Source organism: Salvia splendens, chromosome 10 (genome assembly GCF_004379255.2).
Source record: "Salvia splendens isolate huo1 chromosome 10, SspV2, whole genome shotgun sequence".
NCBI lineage: Eukaryota > Viridiplantae > Streptophyta > Magnoliopsida > Lamiales > Lamiaceae > Salvia > Salvia splendens.
Window position 1 is genome coordinate 12667957 of NC_056041.1, and position 22901 is coordinate 12690857.

The 22901-nt window shown below is 35.7% G+C and overlaps 4 protein-coding genes across 4 annotated transcripts; 2 read left to right on the plus strand and 2 right to left on the minus strand.

The window, feature by feature from the left end:
• Positions 1-6021: 6021 nt before the first annotated feature.
• On the minus strand, positions 6022-8064 carry LOC121752634 (probable E3 ubiquitin-protein ligase ARI2). Its single transcript, XM_042147752.1, has 6 exons — positions 7930-8064; positions 7266-7298; positions 6819-7098; positions 6423-6529; positions 6128-6298; positions 6022-6033 (listed from the first exon to the last, which is right to left on the minus strand). The coding sequence occupies exons 1-6, from the start codon at positions 8056-8058 to the stop codon at positions 6022-6024; spliced, it is 732 nt and encodes a 243-aa protein (XP_042003686.1). The 5' UTR covers positions 8059-8064.
• A 2855-nt stretch (positions 8065-10919) lies between these two features.
• On the plus strand, positions 10920-11471 carry LOC121752635 (zinc finger MYM-type protein 1-like). Its single transcript, XM_042147753.1, has one exon. The coding sequence runs from the start codon at positions 10920-10922 to the stop codon at positions 11469-11471; it is 552 nt and encodes a 183-aa protein (XP_042003687.1).
• A 635-nt stretch (positions 11472-12106) lies between these two features.
• LOC121752636 lies at positions 12107-12631 on the plus strand. The gene has a single exon (XM_042147754.1). It carries the CDS (start codon positions 12107-12109, stop codon positions 12629-12631), a length of 525 nt encoding a protein of 174 aa, XP_042003688.1.
• A 7452-nt stretch (positions 12632-20083) lies between these two features.
• Positions 20084-22641, minus strand: LOC121750219 (EEF1A lysine methyltransferase 4). The gene is made up of 7 exons (XM_042144713.1): positions 22476-22641; positions 22283-22379; positions 21983-22121; positions 21241-21323; positions 20761-20895; positions 20565-20669; positions 20084-20451 (listed from the first exon to the last, which is right to left on the minus strand). Exons 1-7 carry the CDS (start codon positions 22547-22549, stop codon positions 20329-20331), a joined length of 756 nt encoding a protein of 251 aa, XP_042000647.1. The 5' UTR covers positions 22550-22641; the 3' UTR covers positions 20084-20328.
• Between the last annotated feature and the right edge of the window lie 260 nt (positions 22642-22901).

The window sequence follows — 22901 nt, forward strand, 5'->3', positions numbered from 1 at the left end:
ACAAACTGCTTGCCATCTCTTTCCTTGCTTTCAACAACTGTATATGTCGGATTTTTTCCACATGCCAAAAAGTCACAGCTGACTTCAATTCCAATGTTGGTTTAAATTTAGTATGCAAACCGACATTGCTCGGATCTTTTTCACTCCAATATGCACATTGAGATCATCAGACTCAAAGTTTTTTGGATCAAAACTATCATATGGACCTGGTAAGGTGCGAAAAATAGTTCATACCAGGATGTGGGAACTGTGGAACTACTCTTTCTCGTACTGCTCTTCCTCCAATTGATGTTCTCCAACCATTGTTCTCAACCGGAATGGATTTTGTTCTTGGAGCAACAAATTGGGTCCTCATCCGACGAAGCACCATCTGAATCTGTACTAACGCGGATCGACATCTTCAGAATCATAAGGTGATTGTGGATCAAGAAAGTCTGCTTTAATCAGGACCAATTATGTCCTCAACCCACAGCTGGGTTGTCACTGTCCCATAAATGCACGCCTCCAATATCAAAATCTTGTGTTGTTCGAAGCATGGTTCTTGGCCTCTCGTAGACGTACCAACATCAAAATCTTGTGTTGCAGCGAAATATGGTTCTCGACCTCTCGTAGACGTACCAACATCATTACTCATGAGATGATGACTATGTTGTTGAGTAATTGACGAATACTCAACATACAATTCAATTTGACCTCCTGTAGTCATACTCTCACTAAACATTAGTGGCATGTATACTTCTTCTGGTAAAATACATATATACGTGATTGAAGATCCATAGAATATATGACGTTTCCATACTATTTGAAGTTTGTTTTCAAATCTGTTTATCCCCATTTTTTCACAAATTGTTTCCACAAGCTTATCGTAGGAAATACTTTCATCCAACATAATCAATCCTTTTGCAAAAGGAGGATCATATGAAATAACTGTTCCGGGAATTATATTTCCACCCCAATATAAATGGACACACCACGTCATACTATCTGCATTAATGTCAAACACAATGGTCAAATATATTTCTTTACAGTACACTACAATATATACTATCATAACAACCTATCAAATATGGGTAAAAAATTAGATATACTACAACATATAATACCATAACAATTGGTCAAAATATTTCTATTAATTACAATACAATTTATAATACTATAACAATCCATCAAATAATTATATAAATTACACTACAATATATACTATCATAATAATCCATCAAATATTGGTAGACTAATGTTTGGAAGAATGAGTTAAAAATTAGATATACTAACCGATTGCGAGTACTAATATTTGGAAGAAATGAGCCAAAATCGAAATCTACACGCTTCAATCCACCACCGGGTTGACCCGACCAAGGCAAGTGTTTTCGCGTTTTTCAGCTTTGGGAAGGTTTTTCGCGTTTTGGGGGGGAATGTGACTAGGGTCTGCGATTTTGGGGGAGATCTGTGATATATGGTTCAACCGGAAAACGCCGACCAGGTTGGCGTTTTTTTATGTTAAACATGCCAATGATCTTGGCGTTTTATTACTTAAACACGCCATCAAGATTGGCGTCTTTACTATAAACACGCCAAAGAAGTTAGCATGTTTAAATTTAAGTATTTTGGTTAATAATACGAGCAAAATACGGTGCCATTGTAAAACCCAATTGTGTTTGCGTATAGACACGCTAATATCACTGGTGTTTTCATTTATAAACACGCCATTCTCGTAGGCGTTTTTCCCATAAATGGAATTGATAACAAAATGGGTACATTTACGTAATTTTAAAGGCCAAATAGCTTAGAAATCCGATTTTCTCTACAAATCTTTGGAGACGAAGTTAAACTCTCCTTAGATCTGCAGAATCTGAAACCAGAGATTGATTTCTTCATCGACGCATTGAAGAAGATGGAGGAAGAATACATCAAAGAGCTGGAAAAACCACTATCGCCTGATGATGAAGAAGAAGAAGATAATGATGATTCGTCCACAGCTGATTTTGGTGGAGAGAAGTCTGCGATCTTCGGATTATCGGACGTGTACAAAGAACTCAGAGATCAACTCACTGTAATTGAACAGTTGCTCAGATTCAAAGTCGTGGCGCTCGTTGGATGGCTGGCATCGGTAAGACTACTCTTGCTCGGAAATTTTTCGAAGATCCTTTGATTTTAGATTACTTTGAATGTCGCGCGTGGGTGAAAGTAGGGAGAAAATGTCGATTGGAAAAAATCCTAGGGCACATTCTAGCACAATTGGATTCTAATAGATATGAAATGCGTGATAAGGGGGAAGAAATTGTAGCTAACTCCTTTAGAGAGAGTTTGAAGGGAAAGAGGTTTCTCATTGTGCTGGATAATGTATGGGAAACTAAGAGCATCCGCAGCGGTGGCGGTTGGCGCCACCGCCGTCCGTGCCAGCGGCAAGGCGAAGGACCGCCACCGCTGCAACCGCCGCCGCTGGCACGGCGCTGCTCGATGTATCGAGCACGTCCGTGCCGCGGACGCACACGTGGCGGTCTCTGATTCGCCAACGGCATAGCCGTTGGTTTCAAACATTTTTTTTATTTTTTTTTTTTTAAAAATCGGATTTTATTAAAAAAATCGATAAAAAATAAAAAAAAAAATTTCACTTCCCCAAAAAATTATATCCGTTTATAACCGTTTTTCCCCACTTTTTAATTTTTTTTTTTTTTTTTTTTACCCCAAAATACACACTTTCATCTATAAATACCCCCAATTTCACTCCAAAAAATTCACACTTTCACTACACAATTCTCATCATCAATCTCTCATATCCATTTTCATCTTCCTCTCACACCCTACAACACCACTATGTCCGGTAACGACGACAACCCAAGCGGCTCTCACGGTTGGAACCCCGAATGGTTCGGTTCGCAACCGTTTCATAGTCCGGAAACGGAATATTCGGCCTCTCCTCTCACACCCAAGATTCGGGCGTTCCGAGTGGCTACCGGCCATACCCAATCGACGATCAAGGTGCCACCGATGGGCGCTACGGGTGGACACCGGAGCCTAGGCCTCGCGCCCCTTCCCAAATGCCGAATCCTCCATCTCGCGCCGGTGTCCGCACACCGTACTCACCGGCGGAGATGGAAAGATTGTTCAAGGCGTACTTGGAAATCTCCGAAGATGCGGTGGTTGGAACGAACCAATCCGGCGATCACTTTTGGTGGCGCGTCTCTAGCCGGTACAATGCACACCGGCCGCCGGGAACGATCGAGCGCAACGAGAGTATGGTGCGCAACTGCATCGGCCGAGCCAACGAAGAAATTGGCAAGTTCAACGGCTATTTCATCCAGGAGTCCCGGAATGCCGGAGCGGCCGAAGCGAGGTCGACCATCATCGCTGAGCGCCTCGCTGAGCATACCAATCATGAACGGTAAGTCGTTCAAATATCTTAACGTTTGGCAGGAGACGCGGACGCACCCGAAGTATAAGGGAGGCATAACATCCTCCTCTAGCGGCTCCTCCAAACGCTCACGGTCGGCATCCCTATCCGACGCCGGCGAAGAAGTGGCTAGCCAACTCGCCGAAGCTAACTTGGGTAGCCCCGATGCCCAACCAAGCGGTTCCCGACGCCGACCGCAAGGTAGGAAGAAGGCGGCGGCCGAACGACGTCGCGCCGCGACTCCATCTGCCCCTGCTCCCGAACCCCGCACCCTATGTTCCACCTCCACCCCGAACAACTCGTTGTGGGCCCTTTTGGCCCAACTCAATATGGCCGATAGGTCAACTATGACCCCACGCAACTTCAAACGCACGAGTCCATGATATTGGGTCTCCAAAAACAATTGGGGTTGTGTGCCGCCGGATGCGTAGTCTTCCTCGGGTTATATTAGCCAATAATTATGTAATTTTTATTTTTAGGAGTTTAATTATGTAATTTTTAATTTTTAGTATTTTAATTATGTAATTTTTAATTTTTAGGATTTTAATTATGTCTTTTTATTTTATTTGTAATTTGTTATTTTATTTTGTGGTTTTTTTATGAATTTAGTATTATGAAAATGTTTTTGTGTAATTGAATTTTATATTAATTGTGCTCGTCCTGCGGAAGAGCACAGTTGTGGGTGTTGTGCTCTTGCCAGAGAGCAGGCATTATATAGTACCGCCCGGGCCCACATCCGTGCCGCTGGTAAGAGCACGGTTGTGGATGCTCTAATCTCTTAGTAGAGATTGCAAAGTTGTGTCATTGCGACAAAGATGGAAGTCGAATCTTGCTCACAGTAGGCTACAGCATGTTGGGGGACGAGGCGTAGCAGACTTGCATATGCAGTTGCTGAATAAAGAAGAAAGTTGGGATCTTCTTCGTGAGAAGGTGTTTGGGGAAGAATCGTGCTCGTACCAACTTGAGAGTTGTTGGGAGGAAAGTGGCTGAGAATTGTGTAGGTCTTCCTCTTATGATCGTCAAGGTTGCTGGCTTCCTATCAAAGTATCGAGTAAAAACAGTTCAGTGTTGGAGTGAGGTAATGTCAAGGAGAATCACAAAGTATACAATGATGCATACAACGAATATGTGAGATAGTTTTTCCAAGCTATGACAACTTGCATTGGCATTTAAAGGCGTGCTTTCTTTATATGGGAGTTTTTCGTCAAAATTATGAGATTTCCGAATCCAAGCTTATCAAGATGTGGACTGCAGAGGGATTTCTCGAACCTTATAACATCCAAGATTTGGAGCATCACGCAAAGCGTGTCTGAATGAGCAGCTTGTTTCAAATAATCTTGTTATGCATGGGACCAATTGCTTCGTTGCCAAATCTACAGGTGCTCAAGTTGCGAAGCTATGCTTTCCAAGCCCGGGATGGGAAGTACAAGAGAACGGATTCTTGAAGCTTCAATATCTTACAATTGAAGACACTGATTTGGGAAGAATGGATGGTGGTAAAGGGAAGCTTCCCATGGCTTTGCTGCCTAAGCTTGAAACATTGCTACAATTTGCAAAAATTCACTGGGAATTTGAATCAGGAGTGTTCACAAAGATTGAATTAGTAGACTGCAATCCTTTAGGCGTGACATGTCAACGACAAATACGAGAGGCAAGATTGAGAAGCAAGCATTATGTCCCAGATATTTTTGTCCATTCTTCATGGATGCTGGAAAATCCAACCGTTAACATCTAGTCCACATTAACAATTTTCCTGGACAGTGTACAAGTAACGAAATAACTACTCATATTTTAGACGGGAAGCTTCCTGCTGGCAAGCCTCGGTTTCTCAGTATTTTTATTTTCATTGCAGTTTACAAGGTTGTATTGATTTTTTTGTGGAGATGGGAAAATGTTGGTTCAACGAACTGAGCTTCGAGAATATATGAGATAACAAAACTAAAGCTCAAAAACTCGTGTAAACCAACCACCTGATAGTCATGGATCATGATCAGTGTCCACCAACACCAAACATGTGAGTCGAAAGTCACAGGCCAAACAAATACGTTAAATACAATGCAGAGCAGCACAATGCCGAGTTGAAGTAGATATATATATCAAGACCGAGTGCCACTTAGGTTACATCATTTAGATGAGAATTTCACGAATGCTAGCCAATAGGAAGCTACGTTTTCTGAATTTAGTAACACTTTTCTATGTAGAGATAGAGGCTCATGATTTATTTTACAAACATAAAATAGGCATGCCTCTATACCCTACGTTTGATTTCCACTGATAGCTACAACATACAAAATCAAACAATATCAAAATTCAGTAATAAATACTGGTCTCGTGTGACTTAGGTAGTCCTCTCAATATATTATCAACACCGTCCGTCCAAATATTGAAAGAGAAAAGGGGGCAATTACCACGTTGAATGTTCGAGCATTTAGTTTATCGATATGCTTATCCCATAGTCACCCTCCTATAATCATCAGAGACATATTAAAGACCCATCGGATTTAGCAAGTTTAATGTCATACATTTATTTTCAAACCATAAAAATAGTATTCTTCCACTGGGTGTACTCAATGGACAAGCAGATGAATACTCGAAACTAGTGTTGGGAAGTATAACAGGTTGTTAACCTATCACCCCGACCACTACAGTGCAATAGCAGAGCGCTCAGTTACACGCAGTAAATAAATAATCATCAACAAAGTGAGGGTTCAAGACATGAAAGTTATCAAAACTTACTGGACACTCAGTTTTTCCGTTGGCATCAGTTATAATCCAATGCCTTCTAAGAAGTTGTACAGCGTGATCTAAATTGTTTGTTATTCTAATCCTATAAGCCAAAAAATAAAGATCTTTGGAAGGCTGGCTTCGACCTTCAATGTAAACACTCCTAACTTGAACTCTGATACCCTGGAAAAGAATGTGATTAAGTAGCTGTATACATGCTAATACTATGAGTACCCATGCCTGGGATAGCACAACACTGAGTGACCCAGAATCAGAAAGCAGGAACACAATACGATCACCAATATACATCTAGCTCCAAAAGATAGCGTTTGCATTTGTATGGGCCATACATCAATCTCTTTTGCTTCTGGTTAACCATCTCATTTATTTTGACACGAAAGTGCCCTGTCCAACCTGGAAATTGCTTTCCAAAACAAGTACCGAATATTAGTCAATACCAAACCAGTCAAGGCCAAAAAAACTATAGTTACATAACTACGTAACCAATGAACATACTGAAGTATGAATTATATCTTTTAGAAGATGCAACGGTAAAAGAATAATAAACCAGAATGAGGTAGTATACAAATTTATGATACCGCAGAGAAATAGCAAACTCTGATGAAGTTAAGATTCTAACTTCCGAAGTGCAAACATAGGCTAGCTAGCTAGAATATAAGCAGATGAAGATAAAGGTGCTTACAGCTATTGCAGAAGGAATGGCCACAGTCCATTTTGGTTATATCTTCCACTGGCACATCATCTATACATATACTGCACATCACTGTAGAGGAAGGTTCATCAGGATCTAGGTCAACAATCTCAGTCATAGAAACACCTGCTTCAGAAAACATGTGAGATCTTCCTTTCTCAACATAAACTGCAGTCAATTTCTCAACATCCCATCTGTAGTGAATGAGAAGAGTTCTGGCATGGTGTTCCCTCACTGATAGCAAGTCCATTACAGTCTGCAGATCTTCTCTCTGCACAGACAACAATTTCCCAATCTTGAGTTAAGTTACACCATTGTCATTTGGGTTTCTTACTTGAACCACATCCCAAATTTCAAGAGAGACCGATCACCGAAAATAAGCTACACAAAGCATATTTTACTGGAAAAGAGAAATAATAAATATATGTAGCTCCATACCTGAGCAGCCAACAGCGACGCTTTTGTGATAACCTGCAAATAGCCCAAAGGGACCAGAAAATATTCTGAATCAATAAACAAGAGCATGAATAGTTCAAAATCGCTTCAATCACTATGGCAGATGTCAACAGGTAGTAGTAAAAACCAGAAGAAGAAGAAAACGTCAACATAAATGAGAGCATCCATGTCCATGGTCTGGTTGACAAGCGAATGGAACATGTTAAACAAACAAATAGGCAACATAGAGCAATAATTTGAAGTTCATACAGCTAAGCGTGTTAATCAATGAAACCAAAGACGACTAGATGCCACAAAACCCTCAAAAACCATATAAGTATGAAACAGAATCCCATATACATACCACACAACAAATCCGACCAATATTTCTAACTTCAAACAGCAAAATTAACTGCAATACAAAACGGAAACAGAAAGATGGAATGAAAAAATTATTTAAAAAATCAGCTTTTTAACCTCGGAAAGCACGGAAAAGGATCAAAATTATTAAAATTCCGCTTCTGTACATGGCAAAATCCATACTTCAAATTCACTAAGCAAAAATCCCATCGTCCATCTCACAAATCAACCAAATTCCGAACTCAACAGTTAAAATTAAAATAAGTTTAACGTGCATTGTCAAAGGCAAACGTAAAGCAGCACATACCTTCGAAGAAGGGGCTTTGTGCGCGACCCACTGATCATCTGAATCATCGTTTTCAAATCCGTCGAGCGGTTCGGCGTCTTGATCGGACGAATAACTACAATCATTCTCTTCGCTCCCGTCGTCGCTCATATAGTAATCTTCTCCTCCATAATTCACTTGTTATTGTATCAATTCTCTCTCTGCGTCGTGCAAAAACTAACTGCGGCTATCCAGAAATAAAATTGAGTAGAACAAAGATCGCGATCAGATCGGCGGCTCCTTCCGGGAAAGTTTGAAGAGAGAGGAGCGAGAAAATCTTAAAAAATAGGTCTCAGAGAGAGGGCTTATTGGGATTATATAAATATTTACGACGTCGTCGCGCTCAAGTGTACTGTTCTCGATACGACGCCGTTGCACTGTAATTAGTTGCACAATCTCAATTAGGTCGCTAACGGATGCATAAATATGGGTTTTTTTCTATTTTTGTTCTAGAATGAAACTTAGATTCCGTGTTTGTACTAAACTTTTTTTTATTCCGTGTTTGGGAGAGACGCATGACCCTCATGCGTCTTCATTTAATGAAACGCATGACGATTATGCGTCTTTGTGCAAATCACCCGACGCATAATCGTCATGCGTTTCATTAAAGGGAGACGCATGAGGGTCATGAGTCTCTCCCAAACACGGAATAAAAAAAAGTTCAGTACAAACACGGAATCTAAGTTTCATTCTAGAACAAAAATAGAAAAACCACCCATAAATATAGACCAGACTTATCATATTAATGAATCATACCAATTTTACAGATCCGTTTCAAATACTTTTAACTAGGGATGTCAATCGGGTCGGCCCGTCGGGTTTCGGACAAACCCTACTCGGGTTGCGGGTCCATCAGGTTGTGATTTGTTTCGGGTTATAAAAGTTCAACCCTAACCCTAAAAGGTCGGGTTTCGGGCTAGCCCAGCGGGTTAATCGGGTGCTACCGATAAGATTAACATGCGATCAATCCAATAAATAATGATGAAAATTAGTTATATTCATAAAATATAAAATATTTAATTATGATAAATTTGAGACATATGCTTAAACTCAATCATAAACATGATCAAATACTAATATTGAGATATTTCGTGAAATTTTAATGCACGTTTTAGAAATTTAAATATTTTTTTAGTGAATTTGAAGTTTATAATTTATTTATCAATTATTATATTAATAAAATTCAATATATAATTTGTATATTTAATATAAAATTGATAGCTAATTTTTTAGTTATCTATATAATAAAATTAATCAATGAAGTGTCGAATTAGGAGTAGTAAAAAATAGAATAATAGAAATTTTACCGGGTTTACGTTGTGCCCCCCCCCCATGCGCAATTTATACGGGATGCTCCCGAGTTCCTTCAAATTTATGCATGCGCTCAGGGGTGGACACACGTACAAAGAGGGTAGGGCTGAAGCCCTTACCCAATTTTTTTTTATTTTTTTTTATTTTCTACTTTCAAAATTTTCAAAATTTAAAAAAATTATGTTAAGCCATTACCAAATAATGCTACTGAAGAACAAATTATTTTGGATGAATAACTGTATGAGGCTGAAAATTAAAGAAAGGAAAAGTTAAAATTTACAGAAGAAATATAACAATGGCGTTGGAGAAGCATAAGGAAGAAGAAGAGTATTTTCATACATAAATTATATAAAAGTAAAAGTCACATGGACCCCACTTTAAATACTTGGACCGGTTCGTAACTTATTAAAAAAGATTATACTCTAAAAGTGTTGTTACTTTTTAAAGTGAAACACGTTTTTGTTATTAAATTTTAGTAAAAGGAGTTTACATTTTAATTGGCACACATGTTTTTAAGATTTAAAAGTTAAAAAGAGAAACAGAAGGGTTTTTTCATTTTGAAGTTTACAACGGCGCGCGCGATACAGAAGCAACACCATTTTGTAAAAGTGGGGTTTGAGTCTTTGAAACTTTAGAGAAATTAATATTCAAATTCTACACAAATTGTGAAGTAATGAGTTTATTAAAGTTGTTAATTTTATATTCTATTTCTTGTTTTTGTAAAATTTTGATAGAATAGTTGCAAGCTAAAAAGTTATAACAATAGTTAGTTGCAAGCTAATATTTGTGATTGTCGTATAGAATACAGTATATTAGTGAGTGTGTTGATAGTATCTTTATATCTTATGGAGTTATGTATATAAACTAATATTGTACTTCTCTCGTATTGCTTAGATTGACCGTAGAGGATGGAACGGTTCTTTAAAAAAAAGCGTCGGGATGAATTTTCTTCTCAAGTGAACCCATTGTTGAAGCAATGGAAAATCAGCCCGAAGAGAAGTTGAGTTGAACTTGAATGATATTGTTGGTGATCCGGGAAAACACAAGTCAATTGAAGAGTTCGATGTTTCTATTTGAGATAGAGTACGAAGAGAGTACTTGAACAAGGGCCATTGTCAACCCATTGGACATAAGTATGAAAAAAAGAAATATGGTAATCAAGAAAGAAGTTATCAAGATATTTGGTTTAAAAGGTATACATGGTTAGAGTATAGTATATCAAAAGATGCAACCTTTTGCTTTTTGTGCTACCTTTTCAAGAAATCAGATAAAGGGGGTCGACAATCAGATGATGCTTTTACAAAGACAGGTTGTAGCAACGGGAAAAATGCATTAGAAAGATTCAATTATCATGTTGGAGGCGTGAATAGTTGTCATAATAATGCTAGAATTCAATTCGAAACTTTTCAAGATCAAAGGAACAATGTGGCAAGTATATTACGGTCAAATACCCGTGAGATGGAAGTTGCATATTACATTCGGTTGACAGTCTCATTGAAAGTGACTCGGTTTCTCTTAAAGCAAGGATTATCTTTTGTGGACATGATGAGTCATGTAGTTCTTCACATCGAGGTAATTTTATTGAGTTGCTTCTACGGTTTAGTGAACTTAACGATGATATATCCAAAACTTTGTTTGCAAATGCCCCTGCTAACAATCAAATGAATTCACCACGAATTCAAAAGGAATTAGCAAACGCTTGTGCTTCAGAGGTCACACTTGCCATAGTTAATGATATTGGAGATAAAGTTTTCACTCTTTTGGTTGATGAGGCTCGAAACATTTCAATGAAGGAGCAGATGGGAGTTGTTTTAAGATATGTGAATAACGAAGGATATGTGATTGAGCGATTTATTGGAATCGTGCATGTAACTGACACTTTCTCTCATACTTTGAAATGTGCTATTGATGATTTATCGGTGAAGCATAATTTATCTATATCTAAAGTGAGAGGGCAAGGATACGATAGAGCTTCTAATATGAGGGGTGAGTTTAATGGATTGAAATCCTTAATATTGCAAGAAAATCCATATGCCATGTATATTCATTGTTTCTCTCATCAACTCCAATTAATTATTGTTGCGGTTGCCAAGGGTATTAGAGTTGTGAAGGATGTTTTTAGCTATGTCTCCATGATTGTGAATATGGTCGGGGCATCTTGTAGAGAAAAAGACCAACTTAGGCTAGAGTTGCAACATGACAAGATTAGTTGAACACTTAATGATGGAGAAGTCATAGTGGAAGAGGTAAAAATCAAGAAACTAGTTTGGTACGGCCTGGAGACCTCGTTGGGGCTCACATTACTTTACATTGCTTCGTCTATGCTGCTATGTGGTCTTCGGTTGACAAAGTGTTGGAAGTTGTACTGGACCGATGCTATTCTCCGTGATAACAGAAGTACCACTGAAAGATTGATTGAAATGATGGATAACTATGAGTTTGTTTTCACTTTGCATTGATGAAACATTTATTGGGAATAACCAATGAATTATCCATTGCCTGGCAAAAGAAAGATAAAAATATGATTAAAGCCATATCATTGATCCAAAGTGTGAAACATCAGTTGCAAAGTTTCAGAGAGAATGGATGGGAAGACATACATGATCAAGCAACAAAGTTTTGTGAATTGTATAATATTTCACAAGTTGATATGGATGAAATTATACCACGCCGTGGTTATAAGAAGTATGGAGGCAGAGTTGATCACAAATTTGCATCATTATCGTGTAGAGATTTTAATCAGGTACTATAATATTCCTATTCATGTCTTCTATACATATATATATTTATCATAATTTTATGTTATTGTGGTTGCAATGTCAAGGTGGTTGATTTAACTATACAAGAGATGGATAATCGATTTTCTGAAGCTAGCACCAAGTTGCTAGGATGCATATCATGTCTTGATCCAAGAAATTCTTTCTCTCGATTCAATGATGATCAAGTAATCTGTCTTGCAACTTTATATCACGAGGACTTCTCTGCAAATGATTGTTCACGTCTTCCACTTCAACTTAGTAATTTTATTGCTAATGTACGATGCGATCCTCAATTTGCTGCCTTAAGCAACTTAGGAGACATTGCTACGGAAATGGTCAAAAGTGGTAAGCATTTGGTTTTTCCATTGGTTTATCGGATTATTGAGTTGTCATTGGTTTTACCTGTTGCTACTGCTTCTGTTGAGAGAGCATTTTCTACAATGAAGACTATCAAGACTGACTTGCGAAATCGGATGGGAGATGAGTGGATGAATGATAGTTTAATTGTGTACATTGAGAAGGACATGTTTTCAACGATTGATAACGAAAAAATCTTGCAACGTTTTCAATCGATGAGAACACGCAGAATTCAGTTGCCACCGCTTTATACGTAAAACCGCAACTATGACATGTTATTTTTATTAGATATATTTGGACTACTTGGTATTAAATATATATGCATTTTATAGTTTTGCGGTTTTTATATTGTATAATTATATATATATATATATATATATAATGTTTGACCGTGAAAAAATATATAGTGAAGTCCAGCCCTCACAGTCAATTTTTTCTGCGTCTACCCCTGCATGCGCTTCGTGTGATAAAATCAATTTTTTTTAAATGATACTCGTAGTCGTAGTAATTACTCCCTCCGTCTATCATTTAAAGAGCTCTTTTGACTTGGGAGAAGTTTTAAGAATTTGTTTAATTTGAGAAGAAAAGTAAAGGGAAAAAGAGAGTGAAGTGTGAGACTTATTTTTATTATTAATTTTATAGTGGATTGTGAGCATATAAAGTTGGTGGAATATATGATCCGTATAATAAATTAAAAATGGAATAAAGTAAATGTTTCTATAAAATCATAGATAACCTAAAATGGCAAATCACTCTTAAATAGTGGACATATAGTGAGTAATAAAATATAAATCTGAATATTAAATAATAAAATAACTGCAAAACTTTAAATTAGTGTTTTCTATTTTATCTTATAATCTCATTGGAATAATATTAGTTGTCTTTTTAATAAAAAATCACTAGTTGGATCTATCACTTTTCTACTTAGGACTAAGGGATCAAAATTGATGCACTTATAGTTGAAAATCACTAGTTCAAGTTCTTATGAATATATTTCATGAATTCAGGAAGTGTATCACAGGTTCAAGTTCATATAGTAATTGCGATGATTTGATAAATGATTTTAAACACGCCACTCATTATATAAATTTGTACTATGATCACTCTAAGGAAAATAGTTAGCTTCTTATATTAATAGATATACATTTCCACTTCTTTAAAACCCATTTTCACAATATCAAATATTTTTCCAAAAAAGTGACGGATGTGATGATTGCAAAATTTCCAAATTTGTGATTTATTACAAGAATAAGATTAAATGCGTAGCAATAAGGAGGGACGACACTAGGGTTTAGTTAGGGAGGAGAGGTGGGGGCTGCTGCTAGGGTTCACATACACTGGTGCTTTCGCCTTTCATTAAATCCCACTTCCGATTAATGAAGTTTTCTTATAATAGTATAGTAAACTTCGAATAAAACTATTATACTAGATCACAAGTTTAAATCGTAATTAAAATATAATCCCTAATTAATCATACAAATACTTAATGAAAATGTCTTGAATTATTATTATTATTATTAGCAAATACTTATGTTGGAAATTTTTTTAAAAAATACCCTTCGTCCACTATTTAAAGAGTTATTTTGGCTCGGCACAGGTTTTAAGAAATTGATTGATTTTGTGAAGAAAAAGTAAAGGGAGAAAGTTAGTGGAATGTGAGAGCCATTTTCAGTACTCTCTTCCTTTCTTAAAAATAGAAACTTTTACCTTTTTCGTTCGTTTCTTAAAAATAGAAACTTTCCATTTTAAGAAACTGACTCCACAATCTATTAACACTAATTCCACTTTTTTTCCTCTCTTTTACTTTACCAATTTTATATTAAAGTTCATGTCGTTTCTAAATGAAAATAAAATGATGGGACAAAGTGAGTGATGAGTACCATAAGTTAGGACTGATGAAGTTGGCAACGATATTACTTTTAAAATGTTGGTTATTTGTATTGGCGGGTAAAAGTAATTGAATGTTCAATAAATCTCTTTCTTTCATAAGGGCTGCCTAATTATATAACATGATTCTTTCAAAAGTACTTTACGTGTATATTTAAGCTCCACACCTTTTTGTCATTTAAATTCAAGTCAATGTAAGTATAGAGCTTCACTGAATTAAATATATAGATGCACGCACTTATCACTTATGGAAATGATAGATCATAGATACATAATGTGATTGTCCACACTTTATGTTCGATATTTTTGTCTTCTATTAATTTATCTTGTTTCGTATTTTTAAATTGAATTTAAAAAGTACTATTTTTTTAATTCAAAATGACTATATTCTTAAATGAGACAAGTTTAGATAAAATTGTGTATTTTTAAATTGAATTAAAAAAATTACTATTCTTTTAATTCAAAATGACTATATTCTTAAGTGAGACTAGTTTCAGATAAAATTGCTGAACGTATAAAAATAGAAAAAAAAACTTAATTCATTGTTTTAAAGGAAAAATTGTTATTTAAATTATAATTTTTCGTTGATCTCATAACTTATAAAAATAGCTAATTATATCATAATTTTTTACTTTAAATCATAAAGTACTAGTATTTTACATCCTCTTCAATTTACCATTCTTATGAAGCTATAGCGTATTCAACTCCCTCCGTCCGACATCAATATCTCAATTTTTCCTTTTTGTCCGTCCGCAAATAAATGTCACATTTTACTTTTACTATACATAGTAAATGGACCTTACATTCCACTCACATTTTATTATAAAACTAATATATAAAAATAGCAACCACAATCCACTAACTTTTACTATCCACTTTTCCTCATAAACTAAAATAATTTCTCACATATTAGATATTTAATCATAAATGAATGTAATTTTAATTTAGGTCATTGTTGATATTAATTTAGGCCTGCAAATGAAGCAGTAGCGATAGTCTCCTCATGCGCATATTATGGACGTGTATTCTCCCTTCTTGTGCTTTTCAACGCTATGCCACCCATGGACAAGTTGTATCAACAATCTCCACACTCTTCTGAGTCGCCTTTCCCAACCAGATCGTATCGTTTCTTCCAGGGATAATCTTCACTCCCATCTCCCCCAGCGTCTGTTAAGTATTGCAATGCAAGCTCATTAGTTAATAGTACTAACACATCTATACAGAGAGATTTATATCTAGCTAATTAAGAAGCAAACCTGATTAACGGTGGGGTTGTGAATGATTTCATCAGTGAGCTTCGTAAGCAATTCTGACAGCCCGCTTGCAGAATCCCTTGTCTTCGCCCAGCTTCAACGTCACATCGCCCCATCTGTACTCTTTCCCCTTCTCCTAAATTATCACCTCACCTTCATCCCAAACATGATCATCAAATTGAAATTAAAAGTTGCTTCATTTTGAAAATGCAATAAAAGCTTACTTGTCGCCCATTCGCTTGGCCATACCCCGTGCGGTTGCAGTCTTTTCCTCTCATAAAATTGTGACGAAAAACTTTGGCGTCCAACTCCGATTCTCCGCACCGGATGAGGGAGCAGCCGCGCTGAGATGAGAGAGCATTGCAGATGATGCAGAGAGATGTCCATAAGTAAACTCAGCGCGCACGTTAGAGGAGAGGGCTAAGGAGTTTGCATTGCGCTTGCGTCCCATGCCCATGCCCATGCCCACTTTATATAGTCTATCGACTCTCATATACCTACCTAGTACCTATAACAATCACAATAAGCATTTTAATAGTATTATTATTTAAAATTAAAAAAGACCATAAAATAACCAACTACCACACTTGCTCAGTGGTGATCTTGAGATTATCAAAGGCGGGTTTTGAACACTTCGTTGTTAAACAAGAAAAAAGACCATAAATAAATAAAATAGGTCGAGTTCAAACTGTTGAAACCAGGTTATGACATAATCTGTCCAACGTTACTAAATCGTATACTTGTGAAATAATTAACCAATCCTAATTACAAATTACTCCCTCCATCCCTCAAATATTGTCCCACTTTGACTCAGCGCGGGTTTTAACAAATGTAATGAAAAGTGACTTAAAAAAGTTAGTGGAATATCAGTCATACTTTTGTATATTAGTTTTATAATAAAATGTGAGTATAAATGAGTTAGTGGAATATGAGGTCTACTACCAAAAATGGTAAAAAGTGAAATGAGATAAATTTTAGGACAAACTTTTAGAGACGGAGGGAGTATTAACCTTTAATCAAAACCTTAACTAATCCGTAATTAACCACGCAAAATTTACCCTTGAAATATCAAGTCTTCAGTCTTACGTAGAGACGCACTATAGCTAAGTAGTACTAGTAGTAATGTATTACTCCCTATTTACGTTTATTAGCTTTTGAGTTTTGGGATATAAATTAATATTCAAGGGCAGTGGGAAAAGGAAATCTAACTCAGCCCCATATAATTTACCAGTTTAATAATCCTTCTATTGATCGATAAGTTTTTAGTTCTTACGTCAAACATGAGACAATAATGAGACAGTAAATAAATATTCCCAACTGGACATGCATGAATTTATTAATTGGCATCGAAAGAGGAATAGGTTAGCGGTATTTCAGTTGCAACTTGTAATAAATCAAGGTCGTCTCAAGTTGCCCGTTAACTCTAGTTTAGAAAATTTGTTGTGTATATATAATTTGGCCACCACTGCAATTTGTAGTTTATTAAACATATGCATAAATTTTAAAATGAAATCATATCCTTCTATGCTAACTAGAAGTGAATCTGGGTGGCTAGAGCTAGGACACGAAGTGATTAATTTGCAGATGTTAGCGAAAATCAGTATGTTGATTCATTTGGAGGGGTATTATTAGACACATAATTTTATTCTATCCTAAATCTCGTAAAATCAACATGCAGACATGAGTGTATATGTTGATCCATACTGATCATTTATATACGGATCTATAAATGTACAATTAGCATTTATTATAAGTTCATCATATATTATACGCTCAATCAGTATATACAAATTAAATCAGTATAAAATAAATTAATCGCCGGAAATACAATAAAACGATGATTTCAACCTAGTCCGTATCAACCTAGTAATTCTGGGTTCATTTTCCAATTTCCGCATTTTTTGCGTGATTGTTTTATATTCATTGTATACAGATTGACATTGTTATTTATATATACAGATTGATATTGATTTTTGTAGAGTACTACATACACAGATTTTGTCTATAAAGACCCAAATCTCCGACTATCATATACCAACCTAATATTACAAAGATCATATATTAGTATTATTAGCAAGACTATAAATAAAGAAAATAAGAAGAGTTCTAGCTATTAAACCCAGATTATGAAATAATCTGTCCAACCCCACTATAAGTTACTAATTCGAACTAGTTAAAAACATCATATGAATAAGCAATCCTAAATCCTAATTACAAACTAATTTGTTCCTAATTCTACAACAAAATCAAACCTGAAAATGCAAACTAGACATAGTAACACAAACAAAATTATTAAAGCTAGTTTTAGAACCGTCACTACTTATAGTTATACCTATTTTCCTTTTTTTAACACATGGAGTAATTTATTTGGCAAAACTCGAAAGCTGTAAAATAAAACTTCAGAGTATGAGTCGGAGGCTGGAGCATGTATCATAGCAAAACTGTATTTCAAACTTGATTTTGTGATATGGCATTCATTATCAAGGAAAAATGAAAGAAATAAGATTGATGAGATTAAAATTGACAATTTAGGGAGGCGGCTTCTAGGGTTGTCATTTTCCTTTAATTAAATCCTGTTGGATATTTAGGTGTAATTGGATTAACTGTTAAAAACAGTTATGAAACGAAGAGACGCGACTCTTTGTTTTCATCCTCTTCTTATGATCAATTTGTGGGTTCAAAGTTTGAAACAGAATCGACATACGAATATCTTCGAAACCTGAATTGTATCCAATCAAATATTGGTAGAACCGCCAAATTGATTTGATCTGAAAGTTTTTCACGCCTTTCAGGACATCCGATTTGTTCACGTTTTGTTTAAACTCCCTAACAAATCCGACCTTTGACTAATGATTTTACTTATCATACTATTAAACTTTAATTAAAACTTTCAAACTAGAGTTATAAACTACTCCCTCTGTACCAATTAAGATGACTCCTTTCGTTTTTCGTCGCACGTATTTTTGTAAAAAATCATAATAAATAGTTAAAGTGGAGGGAAAGTAAATTAAGAGAGAGAATAATACGGAAGAGACTCTCTTCTACATTATTCTTTCTTTTACTTTACTTTTCTTCCACTTTAACTATTTATTAGTATGATTTTTTCAAAATACGTATGAAAAACGAAGGAGGTCATCTTAAATGGGACAAATGTAGTACTAAAATTAAATTTAAATCGCAATTAATCCCTAATTAACCACACAGACTTTAACCTTGACTAAAAATGTCTTGATATCAATATCCTCAACAAATACTATGAATTCAGTTGTTTATTATACCATATATTATGTCAGTCTAACCAACACCACTGTCGTAGTGAATGAACCAAAATTTTATTCAAATCAATCCCAAATTAATCACGCAATTTTCACCATTAAATAAAAATATCTCTAATTAAATTTAAATTGTCAATCGATAATAATTTCCAGTTGTATATACTTCACTCTAATCAATACCGGTGTCTTATTATGAGTACAATAATTATAAGATATAGTGAGTTTAGTCAAAATAATAAACAAAATATTTAAACTATATATCTAATGTATTTTGTTGGAACATTAAAAGTGCTACACAGTTAGTATTCTATAACCACTCGAATTACGACTTACGTCACCTTGGTGGACTAATCAAGTTGATAATAATGTATACTACGGTATTAATTTAAAATGTTGGTTACGTTGTATTTGTAGTATTGGAAGGTAAAAGTAAAAGGTAATTTAATGTTTAATAAAACTCTTTACTCAAGTAGGGCGGCATATAATTACTACGCTACGTGTATATATATAAACTCCACGCTATTTTTCATTATTCAAACCATTGTAGTACTGTAGAGCCTCACTAGATTCACTTATCCACTTATGTCAATCAAAGTCCACACCTTATATATGAAACTATGTTTGTCTTTATTAGTTATCTTGTTTCTTATTTTTCTAATTTAATAAAATACTAGCTCCATTTCATTCAAGATAGCTACATTATTATTGAATAACCTGAGACATTAAGTGAACTTATTGAATGTATTAAAATAGAGAAAAATATAGTTTGATATTTTAATGAAAAGAAATAAGAGACCTGTTTTATTCCAAAAATATTAGAAACATCTCAATTGAGACAATCTAAAAAGATGGTCACAGTAACATTGGTTAAATTGTAGGAATACATATTTAATAGCAGTAAGTTACATTGAGTGAAAACAAAGAAGAGAGAAAAAGTAAGAGAGTATTTTGTATCATTCCAAAAAAGAAAATGATACTAACTCTAATAGAACAACCCAAAAATGAATATGATCCAGCACTTAATGGAGCATAGAGAATATTTGTATTGACAGTTAAAAGCAATTGAATATTGAATAAAACATTTACTCTTTGAAAGGCTGCCTAATTATTATACCACGTAATGTTTTTTTAGAAAAGTATTCTACATAAATTAAGCTCCAACGTTTTTTCATTTAAATCGAAACCAATATAGTAGAGTCTCTTTAAATTAAATACATATATGCACGTATCCATTTATGTACATTACCAAAAGAATATTCATATATTACACGAGCAAAGTAGTTGGATAACAATATAAAGACAACGCTCGAGAGATATGATGTTATTATAACCGAAAGAAAGATACTATGTATGACCCCAAATTTTCTACAGAAATACAGCCCAACTAACATTTTCTACTAAAATAACAAAAAAGAGAGTTTCATTGAGGCATGAGCTATAAATAATCCGAAGATTCGGAAAACAGAAGGCAACAGTAGTAGCAAATATACTATTATCAATTGTAAGAAGCATAGTTACCAGGAGTCAAGAAATAAGGCTTCACATCTCATCCAGATTCGTACGAAATAGATAGTCTTCGCTCTCCAACTCCTCATGGTAAAGAGAGAGGGATGGCACATCGGTCTTTTCAATACACTCGGTGCCATCTGATGATCTCTCACCCTGCAAAATTCTAGCTGTTAGTATCCACAACTTCATTTGCCATCACATGAAGTAGTACAAGATGGAACTGCTCTGCATCTTGCTATTTAATGATCCGTCTTAATAGTGCGAACCTTCTTCAATATATAGAAGAAATAATGAAACCCATCGCCAAATGTTTTCCATTCAGTTGACCAGGTAAATGCGGGAGCACTGAAGAAAGGTCGCCTGAAATGTGGCTGAAGAAAAACAACCAAAAATCATACTATTACAAAATCATCTCCAGAAATTTAGAGAGAGAAGATCATTATTTTTTGGTTTTTGTTGTACCTGGCCAAAGGTGATGGAGATGAAGATACCATTGGGTTTCAAAACTCTATGAATACCTTCAAGCATTGCCATAACTCTGCTAACTGTCTCAGGTTCTGGATTCCAGGGGTCTCCAGAGTCCACGAATAATACATCCTTCATATTCCAAATTACAATCGTGTAAAAGTCTACCGAGAAAAAAAGGCACTTGAAACTTAACGTGTGCTGGTTTAGAAACCGATATAGACCTTTATTTGATAAATGGATTAACAGGAAAATGACGATGGGCAGTGAGGAGAAAACTCAGTAGAGACGTGAGACAGAAAAGAATGTAGAGGCCAGAGAGATATGGAATCCATTTATAGTTGCGATTTCACACCAAGTAGAGGTTAATTTACTAACTTTAGCATTCAACCCCTCCAGCATATGAGAAATGTAAACGGTCCCACTTCAGGCTAACCCAAAATTCTAATATGTAAAGTTTATGCATCACAACTTTACCATGGTTCCTTTCTCTATAACCACATCAAAACATTCATCTTCAAAAGGCAGCTGTAACATATCAGCTTCCAGCACTTTTACTTCTGATAGCAACAGAAACAGAAAAGCATAAATGAGAATAGTCACATCTCAAGTGTTGCATTGCAGATTTGCAGGCATATATTAATAAACTTGAAACTTAGGTTTTCTTTTCCTCCAGCTAGCTAACAAACATAATATTAGCAGAAGCAAACATATAAGCATGCCGATAGAGAGAGAAGTGAGCAGAGAAGTGACAAGACAAAGTTAAACTAGTAAGTGCAGGAGTTCTTGATTTCACCGCAATAATACTTTTATTGGTAGTGATTTTGATCATAAACAGAATTGGCTTCTTCTGAAGCAGAGGAAGACCTTCTTTAAGTCCCATATATATTGGTGAGTTTGCATAACAATGTTCACACATGAAATTCAAAAGGTTAACCCCTGGTTCATGAACACCAACGGTAAGCGCTCCAAGAAACATTTTAAAGCGTTTAACAGAAATGGGCAATTTTATAGTATCTTTAACAGTATAATTGATCCATAAACTTCAAATATCAAACATAGCATCAAGCCATCAAAAGGTGGATGACGGGCAGAGGAGGCATGGGAACCTGAAACTTAGCTATTAGGTACAGGCACAGCACCATCACATCATTAAAATATCAGCAAACAGCATAAACATGAGTTGACATATTTAAAAATAAATTAAGAAGTTACCAACCTTTATAGCCCTTGGTTGATAATCGCTGCTTCATCTTCTCAACAGCAACCGATGACAAGTCAATGCAGGTAAGATCAGTAATTCCATCTCTGTAGAGCTCTTCACACAGCTGTGAATTTCCACACCCTACCTCTAATACCTGCTTGCACACAAATCCACATACTGGTATGTATCAAATTCCCCCTGAGAGCACTACATATGCTAATGCTAATATGCAAATAATGCCATGGAGAAAACTCGAAACACAGAAAGCAATAAAAACAGAAAGAGAAGTGATGAACAAAATAAGCAGGGATGTACAGCGGACTTGGGTTTAATGTATTCGAGAATGAGGTGACGAAAGTGAGAATAGTCTTTGAACCACTCGTAATGCTCTTCGTGATCAAACCTCTTATCCCTGAATCAACAAAGTTCATATAAACAAAAATAAACATACAATTCTGCGCAAATAAACACGCACACAGTCGGCCAAAATTGGGGCTGTGAGGCTGACCAGTAATTTGGGTCCAGATATGCGGTAGCAGTGGCTGGAGCGACGTCGCATTTCTGCGCCTCAGATGTTTCCATGATTCGCAGTTTAGGGATTTACGCCTAAATTTGGGGGCTGGGTTTGGGAGATAAAACCCTAAATTAAACCCGTCGCGTCAACAATTGGTAGTTATTTTGTCATAGCAGTTCTCTTTTCTTTTTGACATTTTATCCTGTCAATTTATTCGTGATACTAGTTTAGTTTTTTTTCTAAAAGTCAAGAATGGATCTTCTGACCATTTGGTTAAGGATTGACTGATCTTATGCCATTCGATCTCGAAATAAATATTCAATGGTCATGGCATACCAATGTGGAAATATGATTTGGTATGTCCTACCAATATATTATTGATAAGTGGAAATGAATAGCAAATTCCACTTCCAACTAGAT